The sequence below is a fragment of the Pelophylax lessonae genome (genome assembly GCF_965119305.1).
Source record: "Pelophylax lessonae genome assembly, chromosome: 8".
Lineage (NCBI taxonomy): Eukaryota > Metazoa > Chordata > Amphibia > Anura > Ranidae > Pelophylax > Pelophylax lessonae.
Genome location: NC_138775.1, coordinates 260,487,378 through 260,503,235, shown reverse-complemented (window position 1 = coordinate 260,503,235; position 15,858 = coordinate 260,487,378). Strand labels below are relative to the sequence as shown.

At 42.7% G+C, this 15,858-nt stretch overlaps 1 protein-coding gene across 1 annotated transcript in view; it reads right to left on the bottom strand.

Annotated features, from left to right (window-relative positions):
* The window catches only part of ADGRL4 (adhesion G protein-coupled receptor L4), a 294,420-nt gene that overhangs the window by 82,351 nt on the left and 196,211 nt on the right, over positions 1-15,858 (bottom strand). The window contains exon 8 of the mRNA XM_082265059.1: positions 5,514-5,630. Coding sequence (XP_082121185.1) covers positions 5,514-5,630 — 117 coding nt within the window. The remainder of the gene's footprint in view (positions 1-5,513; positions 5,631-15,858) is intronic.

Here is a 15,858-nt window from a genome sequence, read left to right as displayed (position 1 = left end):
AAGGTGGAGAATTTTTGATTTTGAAGATTCTGTTGCTGTATATTGTGACCTATCAGCATTGTACTCATGCAGATTTGTAAGGTTACTGAATGTTCCCCTTTAACTTCCTCAACAGGTGCTTCTACTGCAAGCCTGATTTCAACTAGCCGTCTTGTAGAGATCGACCGATTATCGGGCAAAGCCGATATATCGAGAGCTGATCTGCACTTTCCCCGATATATTGGAATCGGCCACCAAGGTGACCGATATTGCCGATATTTCAGGAAAGTGCTTGTACCGGAGTGATGCCTGCAGCTAGAGGCATCACCCCGTTACCGGCGTCCATAGCTGATTGTCGGCTGTCTTGTAATGACAAACGATGCGGCTGAGAAGCCGCTCAGCTGTCATTACAAGGAGCCGGAGGGGATGTCCCCCCCCCCTTCCTGCCGCCTTCTGTGGCTCCCCCGGGTCTCATCCAGGCAATCAGCCTGCACGGCCGCCGAAGACCCGATCTGATTGGGTCTCCATACAAAAACACGTAAGTGATGTCATGAGTGACATCACTTCCGGGTACTGTCTGGCGCCAGATTAAAAAAAAAAATTACAGAATTCAAAACTTGGCGTTTTGAATGCTTTTAAGTGCAGAGGAGGGGTTTGGGGTCTTTTAGACCCCCAGATCCCTCCACAAGAGTACCTGTAAAGTAAAATCAATTTTTTTTAAATGCACAAAAATATCGGCCCATATTGGCATTGGCCAAAATATCGGTATCGGTATCGGCAACGAAAAACCGATATCAGTCGATTATTACCGTCTTGTCTCACTTCACTATTAGTGCCGGTTCACACTAGTGCGGTTTGCGAGATCGCATGTAATTCGGAGCACACTGCTCCTTCATTACATGCGATCGGATGTGCGGATGCGAGTTCAGCCATACACTTTGTATGGTTGAATTCGCACTGTATCCGCACCAAACTCGCACATGAGGCATTTTTTGAGCCGCATCAGGATCTGATCACACAGTGGTTCACACTTGTGCGATCCGATTCTGTGCGAACTGTCAGATCGCACTGCGATATGCGATCAAACTGGGGGTGTCGTTAACATTTAATTGACACTCCCTGCATATCGCATATGACAGTGTGAACTGCCAGATGTGCAGATGCGATGCGGGAAGGCTGCATATTCGCAGCCTTCCCGCATCGCACAAGTGTGAACCGAGCCTTAGTGCATATTTCTTATAAAAAAGCTAGCTAAACTGAAAAATTATTTCTATATCTTGTGAATGTAGTAGGAGTAAACTGGAAAGTTTTAGTAAATGTTTGGCTGAAGAAATTATGTTATTGTGTCATCCGCTAACTTTACTTACAGACAGCAGATTTTTAAATTGCATACGGCAACTCAAAATGTATTTCTTTTTTTTTTTTTTAATAAGCAAAAGTAGCTTTTAATTAAATGTAATTTTGCAGGACCAGGCAGGCTTATGAACAATTCCATGTATTGATGGTTGTTCCCCTTTAATTACTGCGTGTTAATATGCCGTTATTTCATTGTTTGGCCGCATTTGCATACAAATATTTGTATCATTAGCCTTTTCATAGTCGCAGTATTTTCAAGAAGCTCTTCCAAAGCAGCTTTTTCAAACGAATTACTAAATACACGGATAGGTGTATGGGAACTCTTATCTGCCTAATGATTTGTATTTCTGTCGATCTAATTCTGAGAGGTACACAGCTCTGCCACACAGACTGGCAGGCCAGAAGACCAGATTTTTATCTGTTGCAATTCATTAGAATGTACAGGTCTCCTTCACATCCCCAGACTGTGACTGGACAGTGAAAGGAGAAGCAGCAGATTGATGAGCTCATCTCACTTTGCTCCCCCCTCCTGTCAGCATGTTCTTTGCACTGTTGCACAAGTAATTAGCTCCCAGTCTGAGCTCTCTTGTACAAGGTTTGCAAGAGGCTAATATTCAGGTACACTTGTGTTTAATAAATGCTTTTAAAGTGTATGTATAACCTAAATCTATTTTTCAGTATGTTTGCCATGGTTTCTCTGTATACAGCTTTCTTAAGGTGGAAATAAAGGCAAAATCTAACTCTAAACCTACTCCCACCAACATTCTAACCATGCAAAGAAAAGATCGCTATACTTACGTATTCTAAAGCCACTCCGATCCAGTCTCTGGTGGCACCCACTGTGTGCAAGAGAAAGTTGGCATTGGTTGTGAAATGCCTGGGAAGTCATGTCAACCATGAAGTTACTATGGGGCTCCCGTTGTCAGTTGCCTCTCCTGCACACGGAAGCTGCTGCTGCCAGCTTAGCCTGGGACCGGACCAGAGCAGCTGCAGAATATGTAGGTATAGTGATCTTTTCTTTACAAGATAAATTAGGCTTAGAATGTAGGTGTAGAGTTAGTTAGGCTTCATCTTTACTTCAAGCAAATCGTTTTTTTTTTTGTGAATCTGTTGCAGAGTTTCTTACCTGGAAATACTGCTAGTAACAGCACATTCCGTTGCAGGCTGACAACACTAAACCACTGCCTTACAATAAGCAGCAGCGTTGTCAGCGTGCTCTGCAAGCTCCTTCAGTTGGCCGTTGGGTTGCCTATCTATAGACCTGATAGGCAACCCAATAGCCAAATGAAGGAGCTTATATCATCACGCATATTGTACTGTAGGTGCAATGTCAGGCATCTGTAGACTGTCACATACAGTTGTGTGCCCGTACCTCCCATGTGGGCAGGCAGTTACTGAACTCCAGGAATATCAGTGGACTATGAGCACACTCACCAGTGTCCTTGCAAATTATTGAGGACTGTATTTCAATCATTTCCAAAACTCTATATATAAATTACATGACTGTATGGGTGGAGCCCCACACAACGGTGCTGTTTTTGAAATATGACAGCAAGAAAACTGTTACATATTAACCGGTTGCCGACCGCCGCAAGTACATATACTGCGGCGGTCAGCCCCGACCAGGCAAAGTGACGTACCGGTACGTCACTTGCCTGTCACTAGTTTGTGAGCCAATAGAGGGCGAGCGCGCGCCTGCCCCGGCTCGTTCCCTACGAAGTCTGTGCGTGTGACCGACGGACATCGGGTCCGCCGGTCACTCGGCGATCGTCGGTGGAGAGGGAGAAAGGCAGGCGGCTAATGTAAACAACTAGCCTGTCATTCTCCCCTGTGTAGGAATAGTGAGCATACGGTTCTACTATGTAGGACCGTTGATCACTGTTCCTACACCAGTAGCCATGTCCAATCACAGTTAGAAGCACGCCCCTAGGGACACACTTAACCCCTCCTTCCCCAATAAAGTTAACCCCTTCCCTGCCAGTGTCATTTTGCAGTAACAGTGCATATATATAGCACTGATTACTGTAGTAATGTCACTGGTAACCCCAAAAGTGTCAAAAATGTCAGTCAAGGGTCCGATCTGTCCGCCGCAATGTCGCAGTACCGCAAAAAAAATTGCAGATCGCCGCCATTACGCGTTAAAAAAAAAAACACCAAAAATGACAAAAATCTTTCCCTTAGTTAGTAAACGCAATAACTTTTGCGCAAACCAATCAAAATACGCCTTTTGCAATTTTGTTTACCAAACATAGGTAGCATAAAACAAATTGGCCTAAAATGTTAAAAAATTTTGATTTTTACATTTTTTTTTTGTTAATTTCATATAAAAAAATGTGAAAAATATTGTTATTTTTGCAAAATTGACACTCTTTTTTTGTTTATAGCGCAAAAAGTAAAAATCGCACAGGTGATCAAATACCACCAAAAGAAAGCTCTGTTTGTGGGAAAAAAAGGACGTCAAATTCGTTTAGGTACAGCGTAGCATGACCGCGCAATTGTCCGTTAAAGTCACGCAGTGCCGAATCGCAAAAAAACCCCTGGTCAGGAAGGGGGTAAAATCTTCCGGGGCTTAAGTGGTTAACCCTTGAATATGAGTGTAACATGTTAATAAAGCCCCCCATATTTTATGCCTGAGCAGACTTCAGCTTTAAAGTGGTTGTAAAGGCAAGGGTTTTTTTACCTTCTTCATGCAGCTTCCACTGAAGCCCCTCCCCCCAATACTTACCTGCATAGCTCCCAAACGTCCCTGATTTCAAGGGACTGTCCCTTATTTGTTACAAAGTTCCTCTGTCCCTCTTTCCTCCTAATTTGTCCCTCATTTTGGTCTGATCTATATAGTTGTAAATAAAATGCATTTATCCAATGTCTAAATTGCTACATTTGTAAACTTCAAAAGCCAGTATAAAGGAATAGTAGTGAAAAAATAAAAAAAAACAACTTGTGGGTTTAACTAATCTTTTTTTATTTGTTTAAATGTAATTCTCCTTTAGGGGGGAGTGGCAGGGGGTTTGTCCTGTACGTACATACTTCGCTGATTAGAGTCCTCTGTTCCCATCTCAGAAAGTTGGGAGGTATGCTTACCTGAGCCCCAATCTCGATCCAGCAATGTACATGAGTGTCGAGGCTCTCTTGGGTCTTTTGATCCTGATTGGCTCAGATACAACAGCAGCAGCAGCCATTGGCTCCCACTTCTGTCAATGAGAGCCAGTGGGGCAGGAGTGGGGGGGTAGTGTCAAGTCCCACTCTGTGCGTCTTATGGACACTCAAAACAGGGCTCTGAAGTGAGCATGCACGAGTGCCCCCATAGCAAGTGGCTTGTTATAGGGCACTCAGCAGGGGGGTGGAGCCAGAAGCGCTGGTATTGGACCCGAGAAGAGGACAATCAGGGCTTCTCTGTGCAAAACCATTACCCAGAACAGGTGTGTATGACATGTTTATTATTAAAAAAAAACCTTTACTATTACTTTAAAATAGAGTTCCAGGATACAACCAAGTAATCTTAAAACTGCTCCCACCCCTCTTCTGTCATCTATACTAACTAGCCCACAATCTGCACCCTATATGCGTTGTTTTTCTGCAGCAAACCCCATTGTGTTTTTAACTACATGTGTTTTACATTATGGTGTTTTTTACACTATGAGTCACCTGTTTGAATAATTTTTTGTATATTTAATAAAGTTTATTCACTTACCTTTTAGTGTCCCTAGTTGACTCTTTTAAGGAGAACCTCTGTTTCTCCTCTTTTTGATATATATACTAACTACCCTGTATAAGAAAGATTACTTACCTATTTTCAAGCCGCACTGGTCATGTGATCTGGACCCACGTGTCAGCCAATGGTGGCTTCAGGGGATAGGAGTGAACACGACGAGGGATGGGTCATAGTAAGTCTATGGCTATGGGTGATATCACAGCTCAGACATTCCAGCCATTTTTGGAGCACTCTCTCCTCTTCCCTGTAGCCGGCACTGGCTGACGCCGGGCAGATTACATGACCGGACTGTAGTGGCCTGAGAATACAGATAGTTCTTACAAAGGTTAGTCAGAATAGGTGTTAGAAGGGGGAGGGAGCATTTCTAAGATTAGTTAGTTATATCCCAGGACTTCTATTTTTACCCAAAACTCAGCAGTGAATTGTTGTAACCTTTCCCCACCTTGCCGGAGACGTGATTCCTTACCATTAGGCGGTGAAGCTTCTTTTTTCTTTGGAGAAATCTTGATGTAATCGCCCTCCATAAAGGCATGCGGGTGAATGTGTTTCATGTGGTTAGAGTCAAAGGTAAACAGTTTGAGAGCTGGTGGAAGAAACAGTAAAGAAATTATGCATTTTGACCTGCCACTCTGACGGAAACAATTGCTACAAAACATATACGTATACGCTTTCTCAAAATAGGCACCAAAAGAAAAGCTTCCATAATGGAGGCGCGTGTCAGCTTTCTTTCAAGGCGAAATGCTTTGTAAACTTGGTAGACGAAAAACACATGTGTGATTTCAAGATGTAGGAGAAGAAGTCACAACATTGAAACAATACCCGCTCTGTTATTTCCAGGCATTGAAGAGAGGATCTGGCCTTTGAATTTAATTCTATAACACCGTACATTCCGTACAAAGCTTATTGGAACTCAAAAACTAAAATTTGATTTATTGTAGCTTACCAGTATTTAGAATTTTAGATGCAATGACTGCACTTGTTTTTTGGGCATTCTGTCCTAATTTTTACCTGGTGATCATGCCAGTAGTCCTTCCTGTCCTAGGGGATACTGAGTTTTAGCAGGTAGCTTCTGCTCAGAATGCCTAGGCAATGGGAGTAAAAGTTCTACCCCCTCGTCTCTCTATGCTCGCAGCCTTCATGGACAAGCCACAGGTCCCAGAAGGCTGCGGGTCCATTCAGAAAGCGCAGCACGGCTGTGAAGCTGCAAGAAGTCACAGCTCCCTTCCCACTGTTAAAATGCTGGCGACTGGGACCAGCGAAGAACCGGCCCGGGTGAGGGCGGCGTTGGATCCTTGGACAAGGTAAGTGTCCTTTTATTAAGGCCCCGTTCACACTGGGGCGATACTTGCCGGGGCGACCTCATAGGTAGCGGTGCGCTGCTCGCACAGGGGCAGGGGCGACCTCGGAGCGGCTGGCACGGACTTCATAACATTGAAGTCTACGCAGGTCGCTCCGGGTCGCCCCAAAGAAGCTCCGGACCCTTTTTCTAAGTCGGAGCGACTTGTGTCGCTCCTATTAGAACGGGTCCGCTAAAAGTCAGCAGCTACAGTATTTGTAAGTGCTAACTTTTATTTATTTTTTTGTTAAGACCGAAGAACCACCATGTATGAGCAGGTTGATTGTACCCGAGTTGATTCATCGATTGACTCGGGTACAACCAGCCTGTTTGATTTTTTTATGGATTGTCTTCATATTTGATAGTCATTTCTTTTGCATGTGTGCGCTATTCTTTTTTAATATGCATGTCGTTTGGTTCATAGCTGCACCAGCTTTAGAAATACATGTTCAGGGTTTGCTCCCCCAACTTTTTGCTTGTTTATTATGTTATCGGTCTCACCAGACTTCTGTGGTTGAGCACCCCACCCCCCACACACACCTGTACTCTATCAATGTCCACTATCAAGTAGATAAAGGAGGAGTCCCTTTAGCACATCTTTCCCAGCAAGGAGTGTTGTCTCCAAGGGTTAGAGAGGCTGGATTCATCCTTTTTTATGGATAGTGTAGGACCCACTGACAATGGGGTACTTTGACGTAGTGGTGGGCTTGAGCACGATATGGCCATATGGTGGGACCAAATCATCATTTTTATTTATGGATGGTCTTCATATTTGATAGTCATTTCTTTTGCATGTGTGCGCTATTCTTTTTTAATATGCATGTCGCTTGGTTCATAGCTGCACCAGCTTTAGAAATACATGTTCAGGGTTTGCTCCCACAACTTTTTGCTTGTTTATTTTGTTTGATTTTTTACATGCGATTACTGCCAGTGGCTATAGCCACTAGCAGCGTCCATTGTAATTTGCGGGCCGGGAAGGCTTCCCGCGCCCCCCTCCCCACTGGCAGAACACAGAAGTGCTGCAGAAGGCATTCAACTGATTTTCTTTCCTTCCATCCATGATGGAAGGAAATAAAATCAAATCACCTATGGGCTGCTTCAGGCTTACACAGTTGGCCTCCCAGATAGGGTGTGGTGCTGGGGACATAGGGCTCAAAGATGCACTAATCCAAATTCATGCTGTAAATAGGGACCCTTTCCAAGCTCCAGGCAGAATACAGGGATACTCTGGACCATCCCTAGTTTGTCCCTGATCTTTCTGAACCTTTCTCTACACTGAAGCCTTTCTGTCCCTAGCCAGCGTCTACCTCTGTAGTTTTATGACATCTAAATAAAGAGCAATCGGCGCATACAAAATAGTAAAGTTAGAAACAATGTTTCAAGCTGAACACTAGAAGAAGATTTCACAACTCTTCAAGAATTGCAAATGTTATAATCAGTGCAGCACAATGATAAAACAGTCCACTCCTTATAAAGGGATATCAAAGACAGTCCATAAGCCAACAGTGACACCGATATGGGAAGGTGGAAAGGAAACACACTACCACCACGATTGTAGAAACTGGCTGCTCACCTCAGACTTTTGACCCCTAAACGAACAGGAAGATCTGATAAACTTGTCCCCCCCAGGGGTATAAATACTCAGAGGAGTCCAGTCCCGATAAGAAGACCCAATAAGCAATCCCGGGTCACATTTGAGTAAAGCACAAAAGACTAATAGTGCTCTCTGTATAAATTTTCTCAATCATTTATTAAATGCATATAAAACGCTCACATTAAAACTACTTGGTAATAAGCGTTTCCAGATACACTCACGAGAGATGAACTGCAGGCCCACACTGGAGCCGGGATAGTGGCGGGTGATGTTCATAGAAGCAGCTCCACCTCCCATATGAGTTATGTCCTACTGGACTTCATCAGCGGGGGGTTTAAAGCTTTAATTTGCATGCCTCCCTTTAAATGTCCGGCTAAGACTACCCCTTCCACAGGGTGACAAATCTGCAGTGATTTCTCTATTCCCTACAGATTGAGCAGTGTTCCACAAGAAGTGGAAATGCAGTATCTTACAAAAGTGAGTAAACCCCTCACATTTTTGTAAATATATTATTCTATCTTTTCATGTGACAACACTGAAGAAATTACACTTTGCTACAATGTAAAGTAGTGAGTGTACAGCTTGTATAACAGTGTAAATTTGCTGTCCCCTCAAAATAACTCAACACACAGCCATTATTGTCTAAACTGCTGGCAACAAAAGTGAGTACACCCCTAAGTGAAAATGTCCAAATTGGGCCAAATTAGCCATTTTCCCTCCACGGTGTCATGTGACTCGTTAGTATTACAAGGTCTCAGGTGTGAAAGGGGAGCAGGTGTTTTAAATTTGGTGTTATCGCTCTCACTCTCTCATACTGGTCACTGGTAGTTCAACATGGCAACTAATGGCAAAGATCTCTCTGAGGATCTGAAAAAAGAATTGTTGCTTTACATAAAGATGGCATAGGCTGTAAGAAGATTACCAAGACCCTGAAACTGAGCTGCAGCACGGTGGCCAAGACCATACAGCGGTTTACCAGGAGAGGTTGCACTCAGAACAGACCTCGCCATGGTCGACCAAAGAAGTTGAGTGCACGTGCTCAGCGTCATATCCAGAGGTTGTCTTTGGGAAATAGACATATGAGTGCTGCCAGCATTGCTGCAGAGGTTGAAGGGGTGGGGGGTCAGCCTCTCAGTGCTCAGACCATATGCCCCACACTGCATCAAATTGGTCTGTATGGCTGTCGTCCCAAAAGGAATCCTCTTCTAAAGATGATGCACAAGAAAGCCCACAAACAGTTTGCTAAAGACAAGCAGACTAAGGACATGGATTACTGGAACCATGTCCTGTGGTGTGATGAGACCAAGATAAACCTATTTGGTTCAGATGGTGTCAAGCATGTTGGTGGGAGCGCAAGGTCCCTAGCATCCACCAGCTCTGTGATGTCATCATGGAGGAGTGGAAGAGGATTCCAGTGGCAACCTGTGAAGCTCTGGAGAACTCCATGCCCAAGAGGGTTAAGGCAGTGCTGCAAAATGATGGTGGCCACACAAAATATTGACACTTTCGGCCCAATTTGGACATTTTCACTTAGGGGTGTACTCACTTTTGTTACCAGCGGTTTAGACATTAATGGCTGTGTGTTGAGTTATTTTAAGGGGACAGTAAATTTACACTGTTATACAAGCTGTACACTTACTACTTTACATTGTAGAAAAGTGCAATTTCTTCAGTGTTGTCACATGAAAAGATATAAAAAAAATAAAATATTTACAAAAATGTGAGGGATGTACTCACTTTTGTAAGATACTGTATAACAAATCTACTAACAGGATTAACAGGTAATAAACCTATGTTACAGAGGGGCTGGCAAACCGTTGTGATAATACTAGTGACAAACTGTAACATATATGCCTTTTTTTTGATTTTCCCCATAGTTGCATTTTAACTTCCCATTTAAGCTGCCATTTTTACTGTTGTCAATCACCAAGCTACAGCCGACTGCTGGTGGCAGCAGATTAGTAAACGGAAAAAATAACTAAAAAGCAGATATTAACAATCAGGTAATGTATGTGAGTGAGCTACTGAGGCCATATCTTTTACGATTCTGTTTAAGTTTCCCCTGGAGTTCTGCTTTAAATATACTATAGAAGGGATTTAAAAAAAAAATAAATAAAAAATTAATAAATAGCTCAACAGGATCTCACAAAAATAAAAAGGAATTATATCACACTCACTAGTCATCATGAGAACCAAAATAGATTTGATTTTCCAACACAGTGAATATTTTTAAACCAATTGTATTAAACATTAATTAAAACAATTGGTAAATTAAAAACTTGACTACAAGCCGTGCCTTGTATGACACTCTCTACATATGTTTTGACATAATTGACAGACGGAGTGACATGAACACTTTATAGTATTGTTGAGGTTTTTTTTTTTAGGATCACATTCTATATATCAATCATGTAGTACTAATTGTGTTTTTAATTGCTACCATATTGTATAGTGATATGCGGTTAATTATTTACAAGTGACATGTAGGGAACAGATGCAACATACTTAATTTACTGTTGGTTGTACTATATATATGATAAAACTGCATATCTTTGTATATTTAGCATATTGGACAGATGTTTAGACCAGGTGACCTCTGCTGCTGTATGCTTCATTTTATCAGCTGCCTTTTAAGTATGCATTATGTGCTTAGTACAGAATTTCGGTGTCCCAGGAAATTAAACATTGTATTATCTGCTCTTAGTTTGGAGGCCATTCCCAAGAGCAGATGCACTAGAAAACATGATATTCAGGATGCCTGAGTTTGATGCAAAACAGACTGACACAATGCATGAGGAATTATACAAGACACGACCACAGATAAGCCAGAGGTCATGACCAGATGAGCAGATTGTTAGCAAAGGAGTAAGTGATGGTTGGGAACCAAGCCAGTGGTCAACTATCGAAGGAATTAAAAATCTGACAGGTCAGTGGTCTTAAGAAGAGGGTCAGGTTTGATGGAGAGTAACCAGGAACAAGGAACCAGAAGAGCAAGATGATGAAGAAACTTGGCAATTTTGTAGACTACAGATGTTGGAAGGGAACCTGGACTGCAGGGGATGAAGTAGGTAAAAGCAACAGCAATACATGGACAAGAAGATCCAGGGAGGAAAGGAGAACAAAAGAAAGCCCTGCATCAAGGGTGCAATACAATATGTATTACTCAGGAAGGATAAGAGGAATATCAACAAGCAGCAACTGAGAAGGGCACCAAAGGGTTGACGTGTGCACCCAGAAAATGTTAGTTTCGGATGCATTTGTTAGGTTGATATTTTGTTTCTTCGTATTAGCTCTGTTGGTCTGTTTAGTTTTCTAGTTTCCCTTTATTTCTTCAAGATTCGTTCTGTATTTTCGGAATACTGGTTGGATTCAGAAAATGTTTCTAATACATTGTGAAGAATAGCTGGTTGTTAAAGACCAGGCAGCCGCCGCGTCCTTAAGAACCCATTACTTATCTGCTGTCAGCAGGAATCCCCACTGACAGCAGAATGTAAACAAAAGAAGTGCCAGTTAAATAATAATAAAAAAATAAAAAAAAAAACAGTGTGGGCACCTTCCCCCCTCCAAACCGTGAAGGGCCTGGTATAGATTTTGAGGGGAACCCCAATGCCAATTTTTTTTTTTTTTTTAATGGCGTGGGAACCCCCTTTATAATCTATACCAGACCCTTATCCGAGCATGCAGCCCAGTGGGTCAGGAAAAGGAGGGGGAGAGAGCGAGTGGTCCCCTTCCTAAACCATTCCAGGCCACATGCCCTCAACATGTAGGTGAGGACAAGGTCTTCTTCCCCACACCCCTGGCCTGGTGGTTGTGGGAGTGCAGATGGTGACTTATTGGAAGTAGGCAGAACCCAGCCTCCCCCCATGTGAATGAGTATGGAGTACATAGTGCCCCTTTTCTTTTTATTCACCCAAAAAAATTCAAAAGGAAATAAAAACATCAAAAATATTTATAAAAAAAAATATATAAAAACATGTCCCTCAAAATAAATTCAGTGTCAATCACAATGAAGCATGAAAAAAAAAAGAAACTGCGCCCAGCAAACATGACACGTCCCATCAAAACATGGGGGTGGTGTCATCCAGTTCAGTAAAACATCATGGAACAACCTATTTAAAGACTTTCTATATTGTTTATTTTGCTGTTATATTAGGGATCAAAAAATAAAATGGCTTAGTTAATAATTTCTTTTAAAGCAGGTAAATAAAAAACATTGTATATTAATATTTCATGTCTACCACATACATCTGGCAAGTAGCCAGACATGTAGCTGACAGACAACAGCGGTTTTCTGAAGAATAACGAAAGTAGTTGTAAACTCTTACATATACTCAGTGAAGTGACTGGATAATAATGAAATAATACACAGAGATGAAACAAATCATCCTACATACGTTGCATCTGTTTATCTGCAGCATTCTCTCTTCTACAGCCTCCTAAAGCACACATTTTACACAGCACTTCTGAGCTTCATTAGGCAGGGAGTAGAGATCCTATATTGCACACTGCACAGCACAGAGAGGAGAGTTAAATGTAGTCTGAGACCTGATTAGAGGAAATGGACACACCTCCTCCACACAACCTCATAGGGAAACATGTACAGCTAAGGCTGTCAATCACAAGCTGTGTGCTGGAGCTCCCCCTCTCTATTCCCCTCATTCCTGTGGAGTCGGTATTAGCTGTCAGAACTGACTCATGCAGATGTAGCACCCTCCTAGGTAGGTGCTAGAAGAGAGAGTATAGTTTTGGGTCTTTCTGCTTACCAGAGAGATTGCCAGGTACATTTATATTGCTCTCTGCCTACCAGAGAGCCGGATCCATTGGTAGGGTATGCTCATGATGCTTAGGTGCCGCTGGAGTTGCTACATGCATTAAGGTAAAAAACCTCCTCACTACTTGCTCCCCCCTCCTCCAGAACCTAAACATTTGCAAGGCTCCTACCATTCTCACAGCTGGAGAAAACCTGACAGGTGAGGGCACAGGCATTGTTACAACCCTGGTGATTGGCAGAGGAAAGTGCATCGGTGAATGCTGGGTGACTGTATAAATGCCAAGGGCACATGTGCTCTGGGTCTTTTGATGAGGTGTGTGGTCCCGGAGGGAGGGGGCGGTTGCTTCTCCTTTGTAGAAGCTGCCATGCGGGTAGTCGACCTGAGGGCCTGAATGTCAGAGAGGAGCTAAACCCAGAGGTCCTGCAGAGCTGACTGGAAGGGAGACAATGGAAAGGATCTGATTCTACCTACAGTGAGTACAGATCTGTGTCATAGGGCCTGTAATGTGAGGACCATCCCTTCTGTGGAAGAGTAGGTGGACAGGTGTCAGTCAAGGGGATGCTAGAGAGTGTTCTGAAGATAAAGTAGTTTGCATCAAGTCTGCTGCTAGAGAGACCAAGAGGACTTTTATTCTTCCATACATGTGGCAGTATGGTAAAGCAATGTGTCTGCTTCCACAAATAACCTGGTGAGGCCAAGTGAGAGTTGTCCTTATCTACTGTGAATAGTTCAGTTGGAGTATCCCACTACTCCCTTCTCCCATCCACGTTCCACAATAAATACAAAAAAAAAAACAAAACAAATACCTTGGACTGTTTTTGAGAAACGAGCAAACGGGAGTAAGGATGGATGTGTGAAAAATCCCCTAGTAACTGTCTGCGGGTAATCAGAGGGAGAATCAAGAAGTCAACACACAGCAAGCCCTACGGGGACAGTGTTGCACAGATAACAGAGGAACAAACAGAAATCACACTAGGTGCTTTGGCTTGAGTCAGGTACACACTATAGATGGATATGCTTTGTTCAATTTTCATGTCAGAGGTTTACAACTACTTTAAAATGGATGTAAACCCCATTCATGAAATCTGACCTGGGCACATATATCTGTAGTGTTTACTTATCTCTCTCCAAAGCCCTAAGTCCTGTGTCTTTCCACTGCTCTGTTCCTCTGTCATCAGCATGATAACTTCTGACAAGTTCTGACAAGGAACTTAGAGACAGATAAGCAGAGAGCTTGTCTATTCACAGCACAGCTCTGCAAGTTTCTTCATTTCTCTGCCTATGTGGAGGGGAGGGGGGGGTGTGTGTTTTTTCTCCAATCAGCTGTCACACAGTGTATGCCAAGACTTCACACCCATGCTGGAACAGGAAGAATAATCTGTAACACGATCTGCACTTTCTAAAGAATATAGAAATCTGAAGACTGCAGATATACATGTAAAACGTATGTGGGGAGATTTGTCTCAGCTCTGTGTTTCATCTGAGGCTGTTCACTTCACTGGGTATATGTGATGGTTTACATCCACTTTAAGGCCCCTTTCACACGGGCGGTGTGCCCGACAGACTCTGTTATGCTCAGCAGGGACCGATGCGCTGCTCCCTGCTCAGCAGGCGGATGACAGCTCTGTCTCAGCTTACTTGGCAGAGACAGAGCCATCAGAGCCCCGCTCTCCTCTATGGGAGATCCGATGATAACGGACCGCCTGCCCTTTCTCATCCAATCCGATCCTCCAGACGGATGGAAAATAGGGATTTGATGAACAGGAACATCTCATATATCGGTGGGTGTCAGCGGAGATGTCTCTGCTGACATCAGCTGCTCCATAGGGCTGCATGGAGCATCTGATCAGGTCCACCTGAAGAACTGACAGGCGGGCCAGATCGAAATGCCCGTGTGAAAGGGGCCTAAGGGTTTATGGGGAAAAGCCTGAAAGCCAATGTTGTGAACAGCAGGAGAGATCAGATTACTTTCTACAATGTTGAAAAGTATAATCTAAACATTGGGAAAGAAAAGACTAATGGCCGGAATACACGATAAGAAAATCGGCCGAAAATTTCCGTTCAGCGAAGGATCGGCCAATATTCTACTCGTTAATGCCCAGCCATCAGTGACTGATACTGATATTGTAAACTAAAAATTCTGTCGTCTCACTTGCGAACGAACGATATTCTATACGTTGGTGTTAAGGTCGTTCATTTAAAATCTGTAGAACATCATCACGCATGCACTGTTTCGATGGTCGGCGGTCAAACGTTCGGGCGATATTCAGCCTGTGTATGTTGGCAATGTTTTCGACCAACAAACACTTTTTCATAGGTCGGGCGATATTTGGCCCATATATTCCAGCCATAAGGAAATGCTTCCTTCTGGTGACATCATCTCAAACGTCACTTAACTGGAGCTTACTGATTGCTTTTTAAGGATAAAAGGTTTAATTTATTTTTATTTATTTTAATTTATTTTGATTTATTTTCATAAATGTATTGTGCCCTGCTGGAAATGTTAATTTTAGGGTGACCACAGGTTCACTTTAACATCTGCTGTTATTGTTGCTGCTAATACATTCATTGCGTAAAATGTCGGTAGCTGCTTATCTGCTAATAACTGCAGATATCATTAACTCTTATTACTAAGTCCATCACATAATGAATTCCGAGGGCTGTTTTTATTTTTAGCATTAATGCATGTTGTTGCGGACAATTTAATCCTTATCACGCGATCCCTGTCTTCCAGCCCAAGTACAGAGTAAAAGTGAACTGATTGCATCAGTTTGCAGGGAAATCAAGAACAGAACAGATTTAAACCTTGCTGCGTCCACCTTGTTTCCATGTCTTGCCATAGCAACACTCGACCATGACGTTCAACTTTTCACTTTTAGCTTTCATAAAATTTTTTCTTCCATATGGAGATCCAATCTGTAGCTATGGTGATGCAGAAGGACATAAAAAAAAAACTTTGAAAAGGCTAAATAAGTTTTGTATCTGTGCAGGGAAAACTATTACAAACTGAGGGAAGAATTGACAAGGCAAACTTTTGCAATTTAGTTAGTAATGCTTGCAACCTATAACCTCACCTATTACTACAAACCACTGCCTGAAAATTTCTTAT